This window comes from Linepithema humile, chromosome 4 (genome assembly GCF_040581485.1).
Source record: "Linepithema humile isolate Giens D197 chromosome 4, Lhum_UNIL_v1.0, whole genome shotgun sequence".
Taxonomy (NCBI): Eukaryota; Metazoa; Arthropoda; class Insecta; order Hymenoptera; family Formicidae; genus Linepithema; species Linepithema humile.
In genome coordinates this window covers 24,405,858-24,425,758 of record NC_090131.1, presented here as the reverse complement: position 1 = coordinate 24,425,758, position 19,901 = coordinate 24,405,858, and the positions used below count along the sequence as shown (strand labels likewise).

At 40.1% G+C, this 19,901-nt stretch overlaps 1 protein-coding gene across 11 annotated transcripts in view; it reads right to left on the bottom strand.

Moving 5' to 3' along the window:
• Positions 1-104: 104 nt before the first annotated feature.
• Positions 105-19,901, bottom strand: part of Rab3-GEF (Rab3 GDP-GTP exchange factor) — a 23,919-nt gene continuing 4,122 nt past the window's right edge. For 2 of the 11 annotated variants that reach the window (XM_012367436.2, XM_012367437.2), the window contains exons 6-32: positions 19,677-19,834; positions 19,305-19,605; positions 18,856-19,188; positions 18,716-18,748; positions 18,244-18,356; positions 17,335-18,050; positions 16,604-16,836; positions 15,981-16,178; positions 14,368-14,745; positions 14,143-14,211; positions 13,860-14,060; positions 13,514-13,706; positions 12,985-13,077; positions 12,761-12,900; positions 12,530-12,688; positions 12,134-12,416; positions 11,728-11,864; positions 11,261-11,401; positions 10,410-10,554; positions 10,190-10,319; positions 9,854-10,070; positions 9,513-9,785; positions 9,050-9,229; positions 6,629-6,637; positions 3,146-3,218; positions 2,934-2,980; positions 105-2,331 (exon numbers count right to left, since the gene is read on the bottom strand). In XM_012367436.2, coding sequence (XP_012222859.2) covers positions 2,014-2,331; positions 2,934-2,980; positions 3,146-3,218; positions 6,629-6,637; positions 9,050-9,229; positions 9,513-9,785; positions 9,854-10,070; positions 10,190-10,319; positions 10,410-10,554; positions 11,261-11,401; positions 11,728-11,864; positions 12,134-12,416; positions 12,530-12,688; positions 12,761-12,900; positions 12,985-13,077; positions 13,514-13,706; positions 13,860-14,060; positions 14,143-14,211; positions 14,368-14,745; positions 15,981-16,178; positions 16,604-16,836; positions 17,335-18,050; positions 18,244-18,356; positions 18,716-18,748; positions 18,856-19,188; positions 19,305-19,605; positions 19,677-19,834 — 5,271 coding nt within the window. In that variant the 3' untranslated portion in view covers positions 105-2,013. Of the gene's footprint in view, positions 2,332-2,547; positions 2,690-2,933; positions 2,981-3,145; positions 6,638-9,049; positions 9,230-9,512; positions 9,786-9,853; positions 10,071-10,189; positions 10,320-10,409; positions 10,555-11,260; positions 11,402-11,727; positions 11,865-12,133; positions 12,417-12,529; positions 12,689-12,760; positions 12,901-12,984; positions 13,078-13,513; positions 13,707-13,859; positions 14,061-14,142; positions 14,212-14,367; positions 14,746-15,980; positions 16,179-16,603; positions 16,837-17,334; positions 18,051-18,243; positions 18,357-18,715; positions 18,749-18,855; positions 19,189-19,304; positions 19,606-19,676; positions 19,835-19,901 lie in introns of those variants that run through there. The other 9 variants (XM_067354268.1, XM_067354269.1, XM_012367443.2 and 6 more) reach the window with 9 other exon arrangements.

Sequence of the window (19,901 nt, the reverse complement as noted above, 5' to 3'; positions counted from 1 at the left end):
CAATACGCTCTAGCGTCCTCCATTCTGCATCAAGTAAGCTGCAATTAAGAATTCAAATCGTGCTAGATCGCAGTTGGGTGGAAATAAATAAATATCAGCTGATATCGATTTGGCTACAAGTATATTTTGGGCATAAGGCGTCTACATGGATGAGTACTATACAATGCGAGGTATTAATTTCTCTTCTAGAGACCTAAGGTTTATTGTATAACCGTGATATATCTCGAAATGACAATGACCGACCGATGACTGTATCGTCTAAACATGGTACCGACGACGAGAATCTCTAAACATCGGGATTTAGGCAGACAAATTTGTTACGGAGGGATCGCGAAGTTCGTGTGCTTCTTCCTTTAGAAATGTTTAGAAGAGAAACATATCCCCTTGCTCTTAGAAACTCCCCCTACCTACACCCCCCCCCCTCCCTCCCACCCTCTCTAACTCAGCCGGCGAACGAGCTTTCTACGAATATGTATAGTCGTATTAAAAGACGAGAAATAAAAATTGTGTTTCACGCCTGTTTGCCTACGACGTCGCCGATTATTTACAAATCTCCGCATCCTTTTTCTCTTTACAAATATCTATATCGCTTCTTACGCTGCAAGAAAATATATACTATTTCCTCTGATCATCTGTGTGACTGTACGCTACGTTTTTACTTCACGCTGAGTTCGCGACTAAGTGTACAACACCTCCCTTCCGCCCTAGACTGGTCGTTTCGTCTATTCTACGCAACGCGTACTCTTAATCGCAATTAATCTCGGAAAGAATCTACGTATAATGTATTATTGTACGGCAAAGAAAATTACAATGACAATTTTCGCGGAAAAAACCTCGCCCCGCACTTGGTGCCGAATTCCTCCGACTGTCAACGCATCCGGAAGCCGCGATCTCGTTGTAGTTCGCGACGCTCAATTACCGAGTTCGCGCTTGGGTGAAACGTAAGACGTAATTATTTCACAGCGTTTCAAAGATGTCGTATTCTGTTTTCGGGGTATTGTACAGTTACATTTACATTATTACGAATAATGCCTATCACTTCGGGAACATTACATGTACCCTAAACGAGCTCTACGAGCTCCACGAGAGAGAGTTTTTCTTTATCTTCTGTATTCGAAACCGTACAAAATAATCATCAATGTGTATTTGCTCGAGACATAGCACATGCTTGAGAGATAGTACATCTTTTTTTTTTTTTTTTTACACATCCTACACATGACACTTTCGCTAACATTTTACATGCACAGTTGAAACGAAACGAATCACCGGCTAAATCCGATCGCAAGCGTAAAGAAAGAGAGAGAGACAGCAAACGAATAGACAGGTCCGTCGATGATGTATGTTTCTTTGTTTTTTCGTCGCGTGATTCACGTATCTAAGACACGATAGGAATAATTTCGACAGTGGTGATCAAGAGTTTGGCGAGGACCTCGCAATTTGGCGTTTATCGATCGACACCGACTACTCTCGACTATAAACACGAGCTAAAACCTTGACTCTTCCAATCGTGCGAACGCGATCACAATTACATAGATCTTTGTCGCGGCGCATTGTAAAATTGTACCGCGCCAATTACGAATATTTATTGTATGTTTAATTGCTTTAGGTAACGCGCGCACGTATGTGTTTTACGTGCGCGGACGAATATAAGAATACAATAGCTATCACATTGACGTAGGACTACGTAGCACTGAATGAAACTTCGCGCCATGAGTCTGATATTAACGAATTAAGCTAAGGATAGATATTTCATTTTTCTTAATCGTTACGATTTTCCTTTGATAATTTTTTACTTCCGGAGAGGAAGAATGCCGATTTATTTGAAGAAAACGGAAATTAAGACGGAATGCTTCTGCGTGAACGGAATGTCGCCTTGTTAACTTGCCCATATTAACTCTCAAATAAATCTCTGAAGAAGATAGCACACACTTATACCCAAGGTAGACAGGCGTAAGGGGCGCAACTATTCTTGTTGTGGAGGCTGACGAAGGGAAGCGAGTGTCTTTGCCTGTGTCAGTGTTGACGGGAATAAGGGTCCAGCTGCGTGTTTCTGTGGATCTGCTGCGGCGTTACATTGCTCGCTTGTGGTTGCTCCTGTCTGTGCTGCTGATGACGGGTTTGCTGATGGTGCTGTTGCTGCTGCTGGTGTTGTTGCTGTTGCTGGTGGCGTTGTTGAGGTGGTTGCAGCGTATGCTGCGATTGCTGTGGCTGTTGAGGGGATTGCTGCTGCTGCTGCTGCTGTTGATGTGGCTGGCCCTGTTGCTTTCGTTGCTCCGATCCAGCCGCCACATAAGAAAATACGCAGAGGACAGCGTAACAGATATCAGATGCCTGCGAATCAGATGGTCATTCATGTACACACATTGTGCTAAGTATACGCAATTAATTTGTTGGAAATTCCGACATGCTGTCGGACATCAAAACAAAACTATTATCAAATTTTAAATTAAATTAATTCTGATTCCAATTTGAAATAAATTAAGGAATAATTTATGAAAACGAAAATAAAGATTTACTGAACGGAACTGAAAAAGAAAACAAACTTACGTGAAACAAGAAATCAAAAAACTCAGGGATAAGCCTCGGTATCATTTTCGCACTTATGTTTATTCTGTGTCTCCGATGGAAGCTTATGAAGAGTAAATGCGACGGAAAATATTCTATGCAAGCAACGAACCGCCTCTTCAGCCTGTCACATAATATACAGCTACATAACTGATAAATGCAAACATAAATAATAAAGCAAAAGTATCTCTTATACGTTTAAAATAAATATTTTATTCGGACGAAACACAAATATAACCCCGACAAAATTAAATTGTTTTAGTAAAACAGATGTGTTATCATTTTTTTTTCTTAAATAGACATCTTTTCTTATTGCAACAAATATTTTATTTTTTTGCAGTAAAGAATTATGAGACACGCGTACTCACCATTTGTGACTTATATTTACGTTGAATTACTTGTCTAGTTTTAGGATCTGTAACAGAAAGACGCCAGATAATGTCGCGATCTCCAAACGCTAATTCTAAATTGCAGCGTAAGCGTGTGATTCAGTATCAGCGAATCTATTTTTCGCGAGTCTATCTTCTACGGCGTATTAAAGCGTATATTAAATCGAGGCAGTATTCCATGTGTGACTTACTGAATTCTTCCAAAACAAAGATTCCATCCTTTTGAGTAAAGCACTTGCGGATATGATCGAGTCTTACAAAAAACTGCAAATAACACAATCGATTTGCGTTAGTGGTCTGCGCATCGCGCGTACGTTACGAATCTGGATCTACTCGATCATGCACTCGTTGTGACGATTCTCTAGAGAGCCTAATCTTATATATATATATACGCCGATATAATAATATATATCGATCGTGTGTGCGAACAGCTCTTTGACAGGCGTGAAAATGGATCACGATGCTCGTCCGACGATAAGCGTCTGTTTCAACCCTCCGAGCGCTTACTTCTATGCATTTTCATTACTTTTTATCTTATTTTATTGTATCAATACTACTATTTTTGGCCAATTAAGCAGATTTATAAAATTTTATTTATGTAACTTTCTCTATGCAATTTAATTTCATTCAGAATTTTGATGCGCTCGATGGGTTTTGCACAAAAATTGTACTTTATGTACTCTCATTCTATTTGTTTCAATCAACGCGCGTCATCATACGGAATTATAATATAATTGTGTGCGTATGTGTGAATTAAATGTCTCACTTTTTAATAAAATAAAAAATTGCTTATTGATCGCCTTCACGCATGATGACGCGCGTGATGTACATCGAACAGAAAGTCCTCAGTTGAATCCGTTGTAACATCTACAATTGTAATAATCATCCTTGCTGTTATTATACGTCGCTTATGTGAGGCACGACAATAAAATATGTTTTACATTCATGTTAGATGCGAAGCGATGCTCGTATGTGCTAAACATATTATTGCGATAGCGTTTCTTCCGTTTTTCTAATAAATGCACGGTCATTTCATCTCCGACATATTAAGCCTGCACATGAATATTCATTCCGCTTAATATTTTAATTACTTTAATGCTTTCTGATTTTGAACGTTTCTTGAACATAATTTCACTTCTCAAATAATTTCTATTACAAAAAATTTGTAAAAAAAAAAACTATTGAATGATATCAGGAATAATGTCTCAGCGATAAACATTGAATCGCATTCTAGAATATTATAAGTTTTATATTTAATATGATTTTTGAGCGATATTAAAAATATCCATTACGTGCGGAAAATGTATGAGCTCATAAACGAAAGAAACGAGATCGGAGGATATCCTAGATATTTCTACATGCAAACGTGCACGGAATCTTTCCGATAGCCGTGCAATAATTGCCTCATAAGAGCATGCTCAGCCTTGCATAATAATTGCTACATTCTGATTGCAAATTTAAGCAGCAAACGATTATTTTCGCAAAACTCAGCTTCTACAAAATTAATAACTTGTAGAAAGCATATTTAAAACAAATATTCTTGCGTTATTCAGTGATGAAACAATTAATATCGTAAAACTACGGAATCCAATCTTGAATATCTTACAGTTGCTGAGTTTTGCGAAAACGAAACGCTGAACGAAAGGGCCAAAAGCGACGTATAAAAAGGCTATTCTAGGATTAAAATTTAACAAAGACACCATGCATCATTTAGCAGCCGTAATCTCGATATAATCGACTTCTAAGCAAAATCTAGCGGCAGAGCAGCGACGGCAAACAGCAGCAGCGGCGGCGGCAACATCAGCGATATTATAGCTGCGGGCGTTAATAGCGGCAGGCGTAATAGCGGCAGGCAACTCTGGAGATGGCCTAAACTCAATCGTAAAATGTCACTGATTGCTTAGCGTCGATAAGTTGCTAAATGTGCAATTGTATCATCTAATACAGACCGGTGGACGTGGTTCGATCGACAATGATGCACGGTCGTGATATATATATATCGATCGTGGGGGGGGGGGGGGGAGGGTAATTAAGGGGGGGGGGTGGTAAAAAATCGAGAGAGCGGGGAGTATATACGCTGTATATTCGGGGGGATAGATCGGAATCGGTTACAATGTCGTAAAACAGGGAAACATTATGTATTTAGCAGTGCCATGCCAGAGAAGTGTAAATAATATCGTGACGAGAAGGTGGAGGCTCGCGCAAGTCATAGTCCTCGTGGTCTCATTCGTAATATACGATCGGACAATCACTATACAGCACGAGAAATCATTGCTCTACTACATAACTAGCAGTGTGTGGGTGGACTCCGAGCGATGTGTCACGACCACATAAATCGGGTAACTACTCTTTTTTTTTTTTTCTAATTACTTCCGAAGCACACTCGATCAAAGCATCAAAGTATTAGATAAATTTTTATTGCATATCTAAATATTAATTCGCGATCGATTGACGGTGATGTCGCAATGGATTCTTTCGCGATCGAGTTACTTGAACAATGTTATGCAAGAATTATTTGACCCGCTAAGCTGTGATTTTAATTAAGAAATTAAGTGTAAGCTGTTTTCTTACTACTGTCTTATTTATATATGCAAGTTGTTTTCTTCCTTTTTTTTTCTGTAACGTGCGTAATACTGTTTATTTGTAAGCAATGTTGAGCGTTTCATTATCTGCATTCTGTACATTGGATGACTTGAGAAATCGCCCCCGATTTTGCTGGTCGACTGCGGTATAAATATGGAACATTTGCGACACTACGGATGTTTATTGCTATGCACAGTTCACGGCCGCACTCCAAAATCTTACGTGGCTCTTAAATGAGACGCAGCTTGCCCTCGCGAATACAACTTTCGTTTATTCTCACTTCAACTCAAAATCGAAATGAAAAAGAAAAACTTGTCAGTCGGAATTCCTTCCGGAAATTCTGTGGAAGTAGGCCGAGATACTTGTCATCGATCCTCGATGAAATCGTCTCGAGCAAAAAATTGGCAACGAAAGAAAAAATTTCGGCGAGTACAAAATCTCTCGACGAGCTTGTTTTCACAATCGTGACCGAGAAAGATACGGTGTGTAATAAAAAAAAAAAAAAAAAAAAAACGTGGAAGCTGTTAATGATGATCGTGACTTAATGACTGTGTACGGACTTCTCATGTCGAGTGATAGGCTATAGATATATAATATATAGTTGCATTGTGTGTGCATCGAACATCGCTCTACAAGTTGCACTAAACACTACTTACAAATATCTCATCTAAACGATATACAATATATAAGGTAATGTCGTCGGACTTTCGACTATATGCGGCAAACACTGTTCTGCATTTCATCGTTCATCACCGGATACCGTGGTGAGGTATCAGCTTTATATATATCGTACGGAGATACATATACGTATATATATATATATATATATATATATGTGTGTAGATATATATATATATTACAACTAACACCGATCGATCGTAGAAAAAACAATCAAGATAGACAGAGCAGATCAGTGAATTCGAATGCAATTTAAGAATGTAGGTAGATATATAGTATAATGGTATATATAATAAAAAATACGGCCAAAAGTAATGGTAAAAATAAATAAGCATCTCCGGAACACGGCCAACATTGAGTATATAGTCAATACTGAATTCGTATAACAAACAATGATTGATTTGATTTGATACCTCGAAATCCTGTTTGCCCAGCCGCAGGGCAATGTCGATGGACGGGACAAGAAACAGAAAACAGAAAAACAGAAAATTAAAACCCTTGATAACAGCAGTTATCCACTCAATTAAGATATAGTATATATATAGAGAGAGATAGAGAGATAGAGATAGAGAGAGAGAGAGAGAGAGAGAGAGAAAGAGAGAGAAAGAGAGAGAGCTGTATACGATGATATTACAGCTACGTTTGCTTCTTCTTTTTTTTTTATCACCTAACGTCATGGCCAATCGATGTGAACAGCAAAGGTATAATATTCATTGTTCAAGGACCATCTCAAAAGTTCCCCAGGCTGAGAAAAGTCTATCATCCCGAACGGAAACTGAATACCGAGCGCAATATCCCACGGATATTTCGTCATTCGCGCGAGATTCCGTCAAGCATATGATGGGATCCGCGAACGTTTATCGCCGCGGTGTGTCGGTAAACAGCGATTTAAGTGTAATGGTCGCGAGATTTTGTTGCATTTATTATCTTCTTCTTTTTTTTTTTTTTTTTTTTTTTTTTTTTCTTATCTCGAGCCACGAATAGACTTTCCTCGCGTATGACCACGACAGATAAAAAAGTTGTTAGACTTATATATGGAAAAAATATAATATAGCATCCAACATTCAATACAAATGATAAGATATAGGAGTATAGTGTTCAAAAAGACAGTCTGTATATATATATATGTATATATCGCCCTATACCTTATTTCCTATAAATATATATATATATATAAATGTAATGATATATATATAAATGTTATAATATATATATAATTATATAATATACAGATAAAAGAGTCTGCAACTGCACATCGAGCTTCCATGCAAGAAAACATTGATTATATAACGCCTGAACACAATATTATCCAGTAAAAATAACCGAGAAGATATCAGAGTCGTAATATAAAACTTGTCGAGTGCGTTACGCGCGGGAATACAATCGCGGGAGATTAATCAGAGCTCTAGATTAAAATGCGACACGAGTAGAACGATTATTCTTCCAGAAGAAGTTGTGTATGTATGTGTATACCTGTATATGTGTGTCATGTGTATGTAGATAACAAGGTATCTAGCTCGAAGATAATTACTTTGGTTAATAAAATTTTTTAGATAAACTATTTTCACGCTAGACACCTCGCAGACTAAGCGTGCTCTTTTTTAACCGCGGATTCTCCGATTAATTCAATTTTTCCCTCTTGAAAATTTTTTTTATAAAAAAATGATATCATTTTTGTAGTCATTGTTAACGTTAGTAAATAAACTTTAAAATAAGATTTTGTTTAAATTTTCATTAAGTGCAACAGAAATCAGAAATTATTAGGTACATCGACATCAAAGGAAAAACTGTCTTATCAGCGATTGAAGAATTCGCCAGTCAAAAAGAATCAAGATCGATCTGCGACATCCTGTGTACATGCCCATTTTTTTTTTTTTTTCGTAAAGTAGAAAGAAATTCCTATCTCTTCATCTCTCTTGTAGAATCTCTCTAGTTTCATTTCTTGATATAGATATTTGTGTTGTTATGAGTAACGCGCGTACGAATTTTGGCGAATTATGATAGATAATCCGGGTGTCACGTGATCCTTTCCGATTTGGACTTTGGAACACGACAATTGAATAATCGTCGGTCAAACTACCTTGGCGAGCCCGACCAGTCCTATCGCGGACGCATATCGCGATGAATCGCGTACAGAGGTACAAATCAATTAAAGCAGATCGTAAGTAGCTAGCAGTGGGAGATAATATTGAGTGGTCCTTGCATCAATGCAATAATGAAAAAATACACAGAGAGAGAGATATTAAATGATCGAGAGAATATGAATGGTAAAAAGTGGTTGAGCGATGACGAGATTTCCTATCTTGTTCGATTCGATTGAGCGCTGCCATTCTTGCATTCTTTTTCTTTTTTTTTTTCTTATTCTTTTTTTTTTAATCAATGCGGGTTTTTTCCTTTAATCAAATAATTACGAGACGATCGCGATCATCGAGCCTAAACGAAGGATATCTTTCTTTTTACGAATGCACCCATAGCTCATGGTAACACAACATATTCTCTGACGTATGTTCAATATATTTTCGCTGAAATAAACACATTATTATATACGCATTAATAAAGAGTAAACGGTAGCATCGGCCAAAAAAGACACGATATCACATATTCAGTCGAGAAAAAGAACGAAAGGAGATAATAAATCCTCAAAGTTCCCAATAAATATATACGGTGTCAAATGCGATGCAATATGACACAAACAATTGGACGTAGAAAAGATATATATAAATATAGTAAATAAGAGTCTGCGCAATCCTCGAGAGTCTCGGACTCTCGACTCCTTCCTGCACTGTCATCACAGCGTAAAGAGTGTATGGCTTTTGCGCGAGTGTGAGTCATACCTTGCTATTCGCGAAGAGAAGACCGACGCCCTCCATGCAAACCTGCAGGAGCCCGCCCTCGCCCGTTCGCATGTCCTGCACCGGAAACTCGCCGCCGAGCTCGTAGCCCACGTTGGCGCCTCGCCCGCGAGCCGCCGCCTTCTCCATCGCTTCCTTTATGCAGTAATACACATCTTTACACTGAAAAGCGACAAGATATTTAGCATACTGCCGAAATTGACGGCAACCTGTAATTCGAATGAAATTTTAATCGACAGATCTTTTTTTTAATCAATTTAAATTCTCACGCATTTCTATCGCATAAAATAATATTGAAATTTTTATGGAGCTTAGATTCAATCATTAAATGATGTATATTTCACTCATCAAAATTCTTATTTCATTTTGAAATAAACTTTTAGTGATAAATGTTACCTGAAGTAGAACGTTAATTTTTCTTTACTTAATTCTATCAGGCACATACCTTCTTGGTGTAATATTTATGTAACTCGGTATCGCTGCCGCTCCTCCTCCACAGGCACAGAACCTTATTCTTCGGGCTATACGTCATATTGACTACGCGCTCGTACCACCAACGTTCGACTATCACGCCGTTCACCGACCTCAGGACGAGACCGTCGTGGCGAACTTCGAGAAATCGTAGATCACCCTCAGCGTCGACCCCCGAATGCACAGTGAACGACTGCCGGTGCATTTGCCGTGACGTCAGCGGCTTCAGATCGATGTCGTTTCCGTGCTGAGAAAGAGGAGAGAGCGCGCGTTAAACGATATATGCGATCTCGACGCACAGCGAATCTCACTTACGAGATTGTTTATCTGGTCGAGAAGTAGATTCAATTCTTGGCTGTAGATGAGGCCGATGTGACTCTTGCCGAGCAACCTGCGCACCTTCCGCTTCAATTCGTTCTTGTCGACGTTCAACATTACCAGGATGGCGGTGAGATTGTGCAGCAAAGTGCACAGCAGTCTGTCCTCCTCGTGCTCCAACCGCCGCCTTTCGCTGTCGCTTAAACTTTTGTATCTGCGTAGCGCGTATATGCGTCTCAGTACGATGATTTTGTATTTATGCAATTACGTTATTCAATATTTTTTTTAACAATATAGCAAATTGTATACAATTTGACGCAGCTTTCCAATTACCTCTCCACCATTTCGCCAGGTCCCTGATCCATGCCCATCATATCGCGTTCCTGCGAAACAGCGTCCAAGAAAGCGTCCTCCCAGAATTGCATTTCGTCCCACAGTCCCGATCTCTCCTTCCCCAGTAAACCTAAATTCAAAATTCGCGATAACAAAAGATCTCGAGATACGTGAACGTGTGAATTCGCGTCGCTTTTATCCGGTTGAAAAGGACGCATACCTTCGAAGAGATATGTTCTCGCAGCGTCCGGACTCGGTAGCGTCGTGGTGGGTATCAAACTTCCGCCGTGATAACGGAATCCCGTACTCAAGGACGACTTGCTGGACCAAACGCTGCCGGAGCGCTGCTTGCCTTGCCGTGGAAACTGGAACCACAGAACCGCGTCAGAATGAAGTTAATGGCGTTTACCAGCGATTTGAAAAGACTTTTGAATAAAATTCCATAAAAAAGTTTTAAGAAAGCAATATCTTCTATCGGTGTCCGTCGAGATTTATAGTGATTAAGGCATTCCAACTGGAAATTCATTCGTAACTAATTGCGATACAATGCCATCTCTCTAAGGTCAAAGGGTAACTTCGCGTTGCACGCAAAAAGAAGACCCCGTTGTGCCTGGTCATACGAAACACAGTCATACGCGCCGATGTATCTTTTAATGTGATCATAACATTGCAATGGAACATGTCACTGTTACCCTTCGATTACGATTCTCTACGCAATCTATCAGCGTCCATTCGTGTTCCTGTCTGATGAATGCCGAGACGTCTGTGCGATTCGAGCGTTAGGAACTACGGGAAGCTTCCGAAGGACGAAGGATTCTCTACGTTCCTAAAGTGCACGCACTCGGATGGTCACGCAATTCATTTAACACGCTACCACACTTCGATTAACATGTACTTCAACATGGGTTTCTGCATGGATGGTTTCTGAATGATTTCGATTGTGGACATATCGAGTTAATCTGTCGTCGGTTAACTCCACGGGAATGGACGATGCTACTACGTGCGTTGCGCTCTACAAGAGATATATAACAACTATGTAAATATAAAAACTAATTCAAGTAGGTAATTTACATTGCCTTGCTCGACCTCGCTATCAGATACGGTGCTTCGGAAGGAAGCTTGGTGCGCTTGCCGAAAAGCAGGATTAGTGATAATGCTACCTCCGTCTGTGGATAAAGCTTCGCTGCTCCCCGTTCCACCACCCCGCCCACTCTAAAAAACACATGACACGTATGCATTGCACGTTATAATCGAACGTGGACAATTCGTCAACATTTGTATGATTTTCAATAGTTTTCTTTTTAATTATTCAATTTTAAGAGGAGAACCGTCAAAGAAGCTTTCAAGCCCCATAGTGTACATTCTATTAAAAAAAAAGAACTACTTATCACTTTAAGGACGGAGGAAGAAATATGTTATACCAATGTTATTCAACAGGGACCCCGACAGTATTGTTGCGATACCTAAATGGGACAGCTAATCAACTTGAAATTTGAGTTCAGGAATGAAATATCGTTCGAGAAGCAAATTCTTTCTACCTCCGAATCGAATGAGGTAAGCTTGCTCAGAAATTTTCCTTTCTTCGTAAACATGTCCAGGAACATGTCCGTTGTTGACTGGGTCGTTTCCGCCGCTGACGGTGCTTGCGGCATTTCCAAATGCACTTGCGGCAGTTCTAGCGTACGCAAAAATATCAATTATGTTTATTTTTCTATGCTTCGTCTTCTAAATCGACAAACGTCTATTTTAATTAGTCATTTAATTGATAAAACTGAACTTTTTATTTCTCAATGATTTTAATTCTACAAAAAATTAATATCTCTTTTTAAACCATTAACAAACATCGCCGTATCGGCGTATCGAATAACTGTTAGAAAAGAGTATATGTTGAAAAATTGAAGATTAATCAAAAATATCTCGATAACAGAATACTCCAGGACATACCTGATTTCTGCGCGCTTTCTGTAAATTCAGACTGATTCGGAGATTGTGGGGATTTCAAGTTTTCTCTACTACCGAACGGGCTAGACGCCTGCGACATCAAAGAGCTGTCGAAACCACCCTCCGCCGACAGATCTTTGCTCCAATAATGCGTGTGAGCGATTTCCATCAGTTGGAAGACAGAAGCCATCCCGCCTAGTCCGAAATTATTATACGTGTGTGCGAGACCATGCGTTACTGCTTGAAGGCACTTTAACATTCCCTTATACACGGGTTTTGATATGGCCTGTACAAAATTAAAGCAGACAAAAAGAGTAAAACCGCTTTTAATTAAACAGTATTTTAAAAAGATATATGAATAGGCGATAATTCATCGACTAAAATATATGAAAAATTTACCACATCGTCAATGTGATCATCAGGACTAATCTTCCTATTGAGACCTTTATTCAATTTTCTCACGACCAAATCACGATAATTCTCATCTTCCATTAATTTTTTCAATCTATTCAATTTCAGCCAACCAACACCTTCACCGGCCAACACTTGCGTTATCACCTGACGAAATTAAAAGACACGTGTAAGATCGAGTAAAAACTGTTTTGTAATCAACAATTGATGAATACTTACGTCGTTCAAAAAGGCTTGATTGTCGCTATTTGTACTAGAACGTTCCGCGTTTTGCATTCTCTGCGCATCTTCCTGATTAATTTTGTGCGAGGAATGTTTTATCAACGAGGAACGCTCTACTAATCCTGTTTTGCCTGCAACTGTTAATAAGCATATATCACTTTGAACTTTTTCTCTGAAATCTTAATTAGAATTAATTAAAAACGCTGCGATATCGCTTATACCTTTGGGAAATGGTGGAAGAATCGGATTGGTCTTTTCTTTCGACTTCTGATTCTGCGGGAAGAAGCTACTGCCTTTAGAATTATTTTTACCACCTGGAAGATAAATGCACAATTTTATTATTCTTTAAAACACATCACTATTTCTTTTCTTCCTCGACATATTAAACATTGTTGATTTTTATTTTCGTAAAATCCACGGAAAATCTGATAGAAAATTATAATCGACAAAATAACGAATTTTAGTCCATTTATTCTATAAAAAAATATACATAATATATTTCTAGAATATCAGCTGAAAATAAATTTACTTCATCAAAATATATAAAAGTAATTATTTGTTTATTATTAATAAAACTAATATAAAAAAAGCTTATGCCAAAAATGTTAGAAATATTTAAAAAATATGTAAGATAAAATGAATTTTATTTCGTTTAACGTAATTATTATTTAAAATAATAACCAACTTTAATTTAATTAGATTTAATCACAGATATAAAAAGACATAACATGAATTTTATTCGAGACGTACCGAATAAATCGCTGAACATACTGCTGGTTTGCGCAGCGAAGCCATTCAAATCGCTGCTAATATTGCTGAAGAAATCCCGGCCAACACCACTTCGTGTGTCCGATGCGACTAACTGATTGCTAATCGAATCCTTTCGCTGCTGCATCATATTAGAAGAGGAGGGAGAGTGTACCGGCGATTGTGATTCTAGACTCTAAGTGCACAAAAAAATTACATGATATTATTTGATAGAATTTGTACTGCACATTTTTCTGATCATTTTGTTACAGTCCCAATTTTTATACGATGATCTTTAATAACAAATGTGATCATAGAAAAACTATGTTTTCTACATAACGAAAAATACCTTGATGAAGCCTTTTTTCGCAGCAGCTTCTTTGGCACTTTTTGTCAGATCTCCAAATGTGCTTTTGCCGACGTACGTCAAATCGTCCAGCGTATTCTTGCTTACACCCGCCGCCGTTTTGCTCGCCTCCAACGCGTTCTTTGATACCTCTTGCACCGACTTGGTGGCCTCACCTACCGCTTTCTTAGTTTGTTGCGTAAACTAATTGAATCGGAACACAAGAAAGATATAGATTCAATGTATACATTACTTTATACTTCATACATATTTTACGAAAACATACTTGTTCCAGCGGCGCGAACAGACTATCCTCGCCTGCCTCCGTAATTCTTTCCTTCGCCTGATGCTTGAGCTATTAATTAAATAAACCAATAATCACTATTATAGAAAAAAATATGATATAAAATGACACGAGTTATTCGTCTGATTGAAAATTCTAAAATTGATCGTAGAAAAATATTATTTAAAACTATAAATCGCATTCGATCACACGCGTTCCTCGTAATACCTTGTCCATGTGCGCGAGCAGCCCGTCCTGACTGCTCTGTCTGGTCGTTTCGCGCACCAAATCCTTCGCCTGGCTGGCAATCTGCTCGAACAGAGAACCCTGAGAGCCTTGTCGAAGAACGCCGTTCCCGGTGGCGGCGCCGGTGGAACCGCCGCTGTTCTGTCGTTGCACCGTGCCGTCGTTCTGCTTTTGCGCGACCGTCGCTCCCGCGGATGCTTGACGCTGAAGCTGCGTCGCTTCGTGATGATGATCAGCGGCGGTGACCGCGCTTATCTGCCGCGGCAGAAGAGGCCCGCCGGTGGTGCTGAAGCTGGAGGCCCTCGCTAGAACGTTGCCTACGCTCGGCTGACGTTGCAGACCTGGTCCGGTGGGTGGCACCTAGAAAGATATATACAGTATTCATAATAGTCCTTCATCTTTCTTAACAGACATCCTTCTTGGGGCACGAGAATCAACTGCGAATCTTCTCTAATCCCGCGTGGCTAAAAATTTGGCAATTGAAAACGAGAGAGAGAGTTTGTGCGAACTTGGACAATAAATTAGTGATGTAAATTGCGGATTCATTTTTGAGACACGCGGAATTATAGTAAGAGACTTTTGCAACGGAAAGGAGTGCTTTTCCTCTGAGCTCTTACACAGTAATCGATACGTCACATTAACGAAATACATACTTATACCGTGTTCCTAAAGTTTAAGATATGCGGCAACATTGGTCATGCTTCAACATGTCGGACGCAGAAGTTAGATCTAAGTAAAAAAATAGGGTTGACGACACAACTTATATAAGTCTATAAAGAGAGCCATTGTACTTTCTTGTTCACTGTAATTTAAAAGGCGCAAATGGTGCATCACACATACGCACATATTCGTAAATACCGATTGTGTGTTTCTAAATATATCATTTAACTTATCGAGCTTGCTTCAAATCTGCGAACACAACTGTGTATCGAGAGAGATGGAGAAGATGTTGTAAATGTATCAATGTATCAATGTATGATGATGATATGTATTAGTTTATTTCGTGTATGTGTGTAAATCGCACACAATATTACACGAGCATCAATATGCAATAGCTTGAGAAAGTACAGTGAAAAGAATGTGTGCATTGCAGTCTGATGTGTTCGTTTCATGCTGAGAAGAAGAAGTGGTGCGATTTTAGAAACTAAGAGTGCGATACGCAAACTTGAGATCAGACAACTTAAATTCACAGCTACATTTAGTGCCAAACATGATACGTAAATTAGGAGCTATTGTGATTATGAATGAGCGTGCAGGGAATTAAAACGACGGACGTTCCTTCCTAGCGGAACGTTCGACGATATTAAACTAAAGATAAAAATGGATCACACAAACGAAACACGTTCGAAACAAAACGCAAATCAAGAGTGAGAAGCTAACATTCTCCCCGAACGGCGCTCTCTTAAGGAGAGGCCAGAGAAGACCAAAGAGATAGTACAAGAGAGAAGAAATGAACGAAGATTAAACATTCCACACGTTCCGGTTATCCCATTCGGTTCATCTATCATGCATCAGCAGCCTGAACGATGCCGAAGTGACACTCGTAGATGCATTCGAATGACAGAGTAGTTAGAGGTAATATGGAGATGACTCACAGGAGTGACATATCTACTGACGCGCGAGATCCTGTGAGGGGTGGTAGGACGTTCAGTGTCGTTGAGCGAAGATTGAGTGCCTAAAGCGCCCATGCTTATCCCTGTGAACTGTCCTACCGAACTTTGTGCGCTCAGGATTGTGCGCGGTGTTATTGTCGACGCGGAGTCTGACTCAAAGCTACCACCCTCCTCTTTATCCTATGATCAAGCAATCCGTTAGCGTACACCCGCTGATATGCTATCTCGAGCTTTCACGCATCTTAACGCTACGAAAGTACACATTTTATCATTAATTTGCGCGTGAATCGCCTACTTGTCTGCCGATTTCGAAATGCAAAAAATTTCGTTACTTGTTGCCGATTTTTTTAACTAACATCTTTAAGACTGAAGGGCTTTTTTTTTTTTTTTTACTGTAAAATTAATGTGTTACATGTTGCTTGTAATAGCTGAAAAATTTTGATTATTATCAAACTTTAGATTTTGATGTCGTGTGAATTTGTAGAATCGTAATTACATATATGAATTATCCATAAAGTATCATTTAGCATATGAAAAGTAGTGCGCACAGAGAGAAAGAAAGAGAGGCAGGAGGAGAAATCGCAGTAAGAAACTCGTACACTTACGTTAGCGGACTGCGAACCCTCTTGAACTCTTGGGTTCAATTCGAGCTCGGAGTCCCTGTTAAAGCTTGGGCTACTGAGATCGCTGTGACTGGAAGAAGTACTTGGTGGGCTCTCGGGTCGTGCTGGTAAATCCTCTTCCACTCCCGGATATTGCAAGGAGCTCGGCGGATTGTAGACGTTCTTCGGATCCACTGAGAGCGTTTGTTGGGGCTGGCTCACTTGAGGATTGTAACCTGTCGAAAATAATTCAATATGTTAAAATATTCAAGACGTCCTGAAAAAAACATCTTGAAAGGCGTCTTAAAGACGTCTTAAACAATTGACAAACGTCAATACTAATGCGTGTGATATCTATATTTAAAAAGTATTGCATTACATGCAAAAATTATTGAATCTTTTTAGTATTATCTTTAAGCTTATTAAAAATGGTTTCGAATGCTAAAATGTGCATTTCATTCATTTTTATATGCCTTAGAATCTTATGTCATATCAAATTTAAAAGTCCACTCAATAAGAATTATATATTAATGACATACAATCAAACTTTTCCCAATGCAGCACAAACTTTTTTAATTTAAAGTAGCAATCGTAATTATTCAAAAGCTGACAGAAAATTGTTATTCCATTAATTTCGTAATTTCTATTCCATTAATTTGATATTTGCTTGATCGCATCCTCTCGCTGACACGCAATTCCTTCTCATTACAGTCTTAAAAAAAAAAAAAACTCACCCGGTGACAAATCGGACGACGCCATTTCGGAGACGAAGTCGCTCAGAGAAGAATATGAAGAGCTGGTGCTCTCGGCACCCTCGGAATCCGATCCACTCTCATCCGTGGGCTGACTCTCGTGCTCCTTCATCGCCTTCAGGGCGTTCGCCAACGAGCTACCGGAGTCCCAGACGGGAAAGTAGATCGGCTCGAGGTTGGTCGCGTACCAGCGCGACTTGTCGCCGATCTGTGCAGGATCGAAGACTCCCGTCTGCACCCGGAGGAAGGCCACGTTGCTCGGCGTGAGCGACCACTCGGCCAGGAACTCGACCGCCTGCGTGCGCGCGAATCTGTTGAGGAAGCTGCTCTTCCGTGGCCGCGAACGGAGGAACGAATTGATCTGGAAAGCCACCACCGGCCGGGGATACAGCCGCAGGGTGCGCGTGTGCTCGGTGAAGTTGGCCAGCAGATTCTGCGAGTTGAAGAAGCGCACCATGGCGACCCGCGTGGCTATGTCTACCGAGTCCACGTCATTTCCGTAGATGAAGGGATTGAAAGGCGCCGGGCTCTGTCCGGGCGCTCTTGGCGGACCGGTCAGCCCGGCTCCTCCAACCGTTTGTGGCATCGACGGCCGACGAGGTGGACTCGCTGACGAGCTCACGCTTGGCGAATTAAGCGGGGAGTGCTGAATGTGCGCGCACTGGTCGATGCTCGGTCTGTGCTTCGTTGAAGCTACGCTGTAGGGCAATAATTCAACGTTAATTTAATAGCTGCACGAAAATTCGAAAACAACAATGGCAATACTTTATAATTGAAAGACAAAAATTTGACGAAAATTTAATGACTCAGCAATAAAGTTTATTAATTAGATTATTGTAAGTTTTTAATCGTCATTGTAATAGATTTTAGATGGATGAGAAAATTATATACCTTAAGGTGGAATGATGCGACGCCATGCTTTCTCTCCTACTCGGTGTTTGAAAAGAGAGACGTTGCGAGATTTCTTGCGACGGCAATGGCGGTCCCGTCATGCTAGCCATCGCCTGGAAATTTGTTACATAATGAACAAATCGAATTCGATTGAGTAGAAACGATTCATTGCAATGTTCTACTAAATTTGTTTTTATTGGATCACCAATCTACAAACAAAAAGTTGTGATAGCGTCAAGAAATAATTTCTACTTAATATTGGCTGAATTTTCTATTTAAAAAAAAAAAAACTACATCTTTCTTCGATCGCTATTTCTACGTTCTATTCGCTACTCGTAATTTCTATTCTAGTAATTTAGCAAATGCGTGTGACTACACTCGATTCTGCTCGTGATAAATCATGCATGCCGCTAAACTACGAAATAAAGACTACGCCATTAAGCGGAATGAGAATTGGTGAAATAATATTTACACTAGAGCCAACTTGATCCATCAGTTGCATTGCCTGTCAGGATAAGGAGTCATTAAATACGTTTCATCGTATACGTAGTTGACGAAAGTTTGACGAGAATTCAGTTGTATCGTTAATCAGCGCTGACAGTGTTACATTACCTGCCTCAGGTGATTCTTCAGGATGGTGCCCTCCGGTTCCGGTAGCGGCGGCAAACCGTCATCGTTCAGAGCGCTCGGCGCAGTTATTTTATTGCTATCCAAGTCCACCAGCCAGATATCGTCGGGCATTCTGAAGTTCTTCTTGTACATAAGGAAGGACGCGGGGATCCCGATCACGAAGGGCGTCGGCGCGAGCAGCAGTTGCTCCGCGCAACTCATGCAGGTGGGCAGCAAGGGTATCGCGGGAAACATGTACTCCAATGGATAGATCATCGTGACAAACGCCATGACCGACATAGACAAGGCGTTGTAATCACGGGATTGAAGTACAATCTGAAAAAAAAAGCATCAGTCGTTTCTTTAAATGCGGCAGAAAATTTTCTACAGAATTTCTGCTTGCTAATTGTTGGTCACTAAACGTGATTCATATTTTGTATTTTTTTTTTTACCTTATTCTCCAAGAGAATCAGCGTGAGAACCTTCAGACATATGTCGACGCCGAGGAGCTCCAACGGTAAATGCAATGGAAAGTCGACCAGGGAGAATCTAGTGTGATCCGGTAGGGCGAAGCATAGCGGTGGTTGCATACTGGGCGATATTATCTCGACTTCGACGCGCGTCTTTGTCGGGACGGGCACGGGGCTGCTGAGCAAACGAAGTATCCATGTCTCGATCTCGCGAACGTCGTGAAGCACGATGGACGGCGTGTCCCCTAGAGCCTGACCCGTTAATACGCTCCACACCGTGTCTCTGTAATGAAAAGTGATCCGTTCAGCTGGCGAAACGTAAGCACAAGTCGAAGTGAGCACGAGTGAGCGCACCTGTTGGTCTGCCGAGAGGCTCCCACCTTCTGCGGCGAGAAACTCTCGTTGCACGCGTCGATGATTTTCTTCAGGACGAAAAGACATTCCCGGAACATTGAGAAGAACGGATGGTGCGAAATGATGCATAGGGAAGTCAAGGAATGATTGCGAACCCTCTGTAACGCAGACGTTAAGCGATTAATGGATAGCGGGAGAAAGTTTTTATAAAAAAAAAAAAGAGTT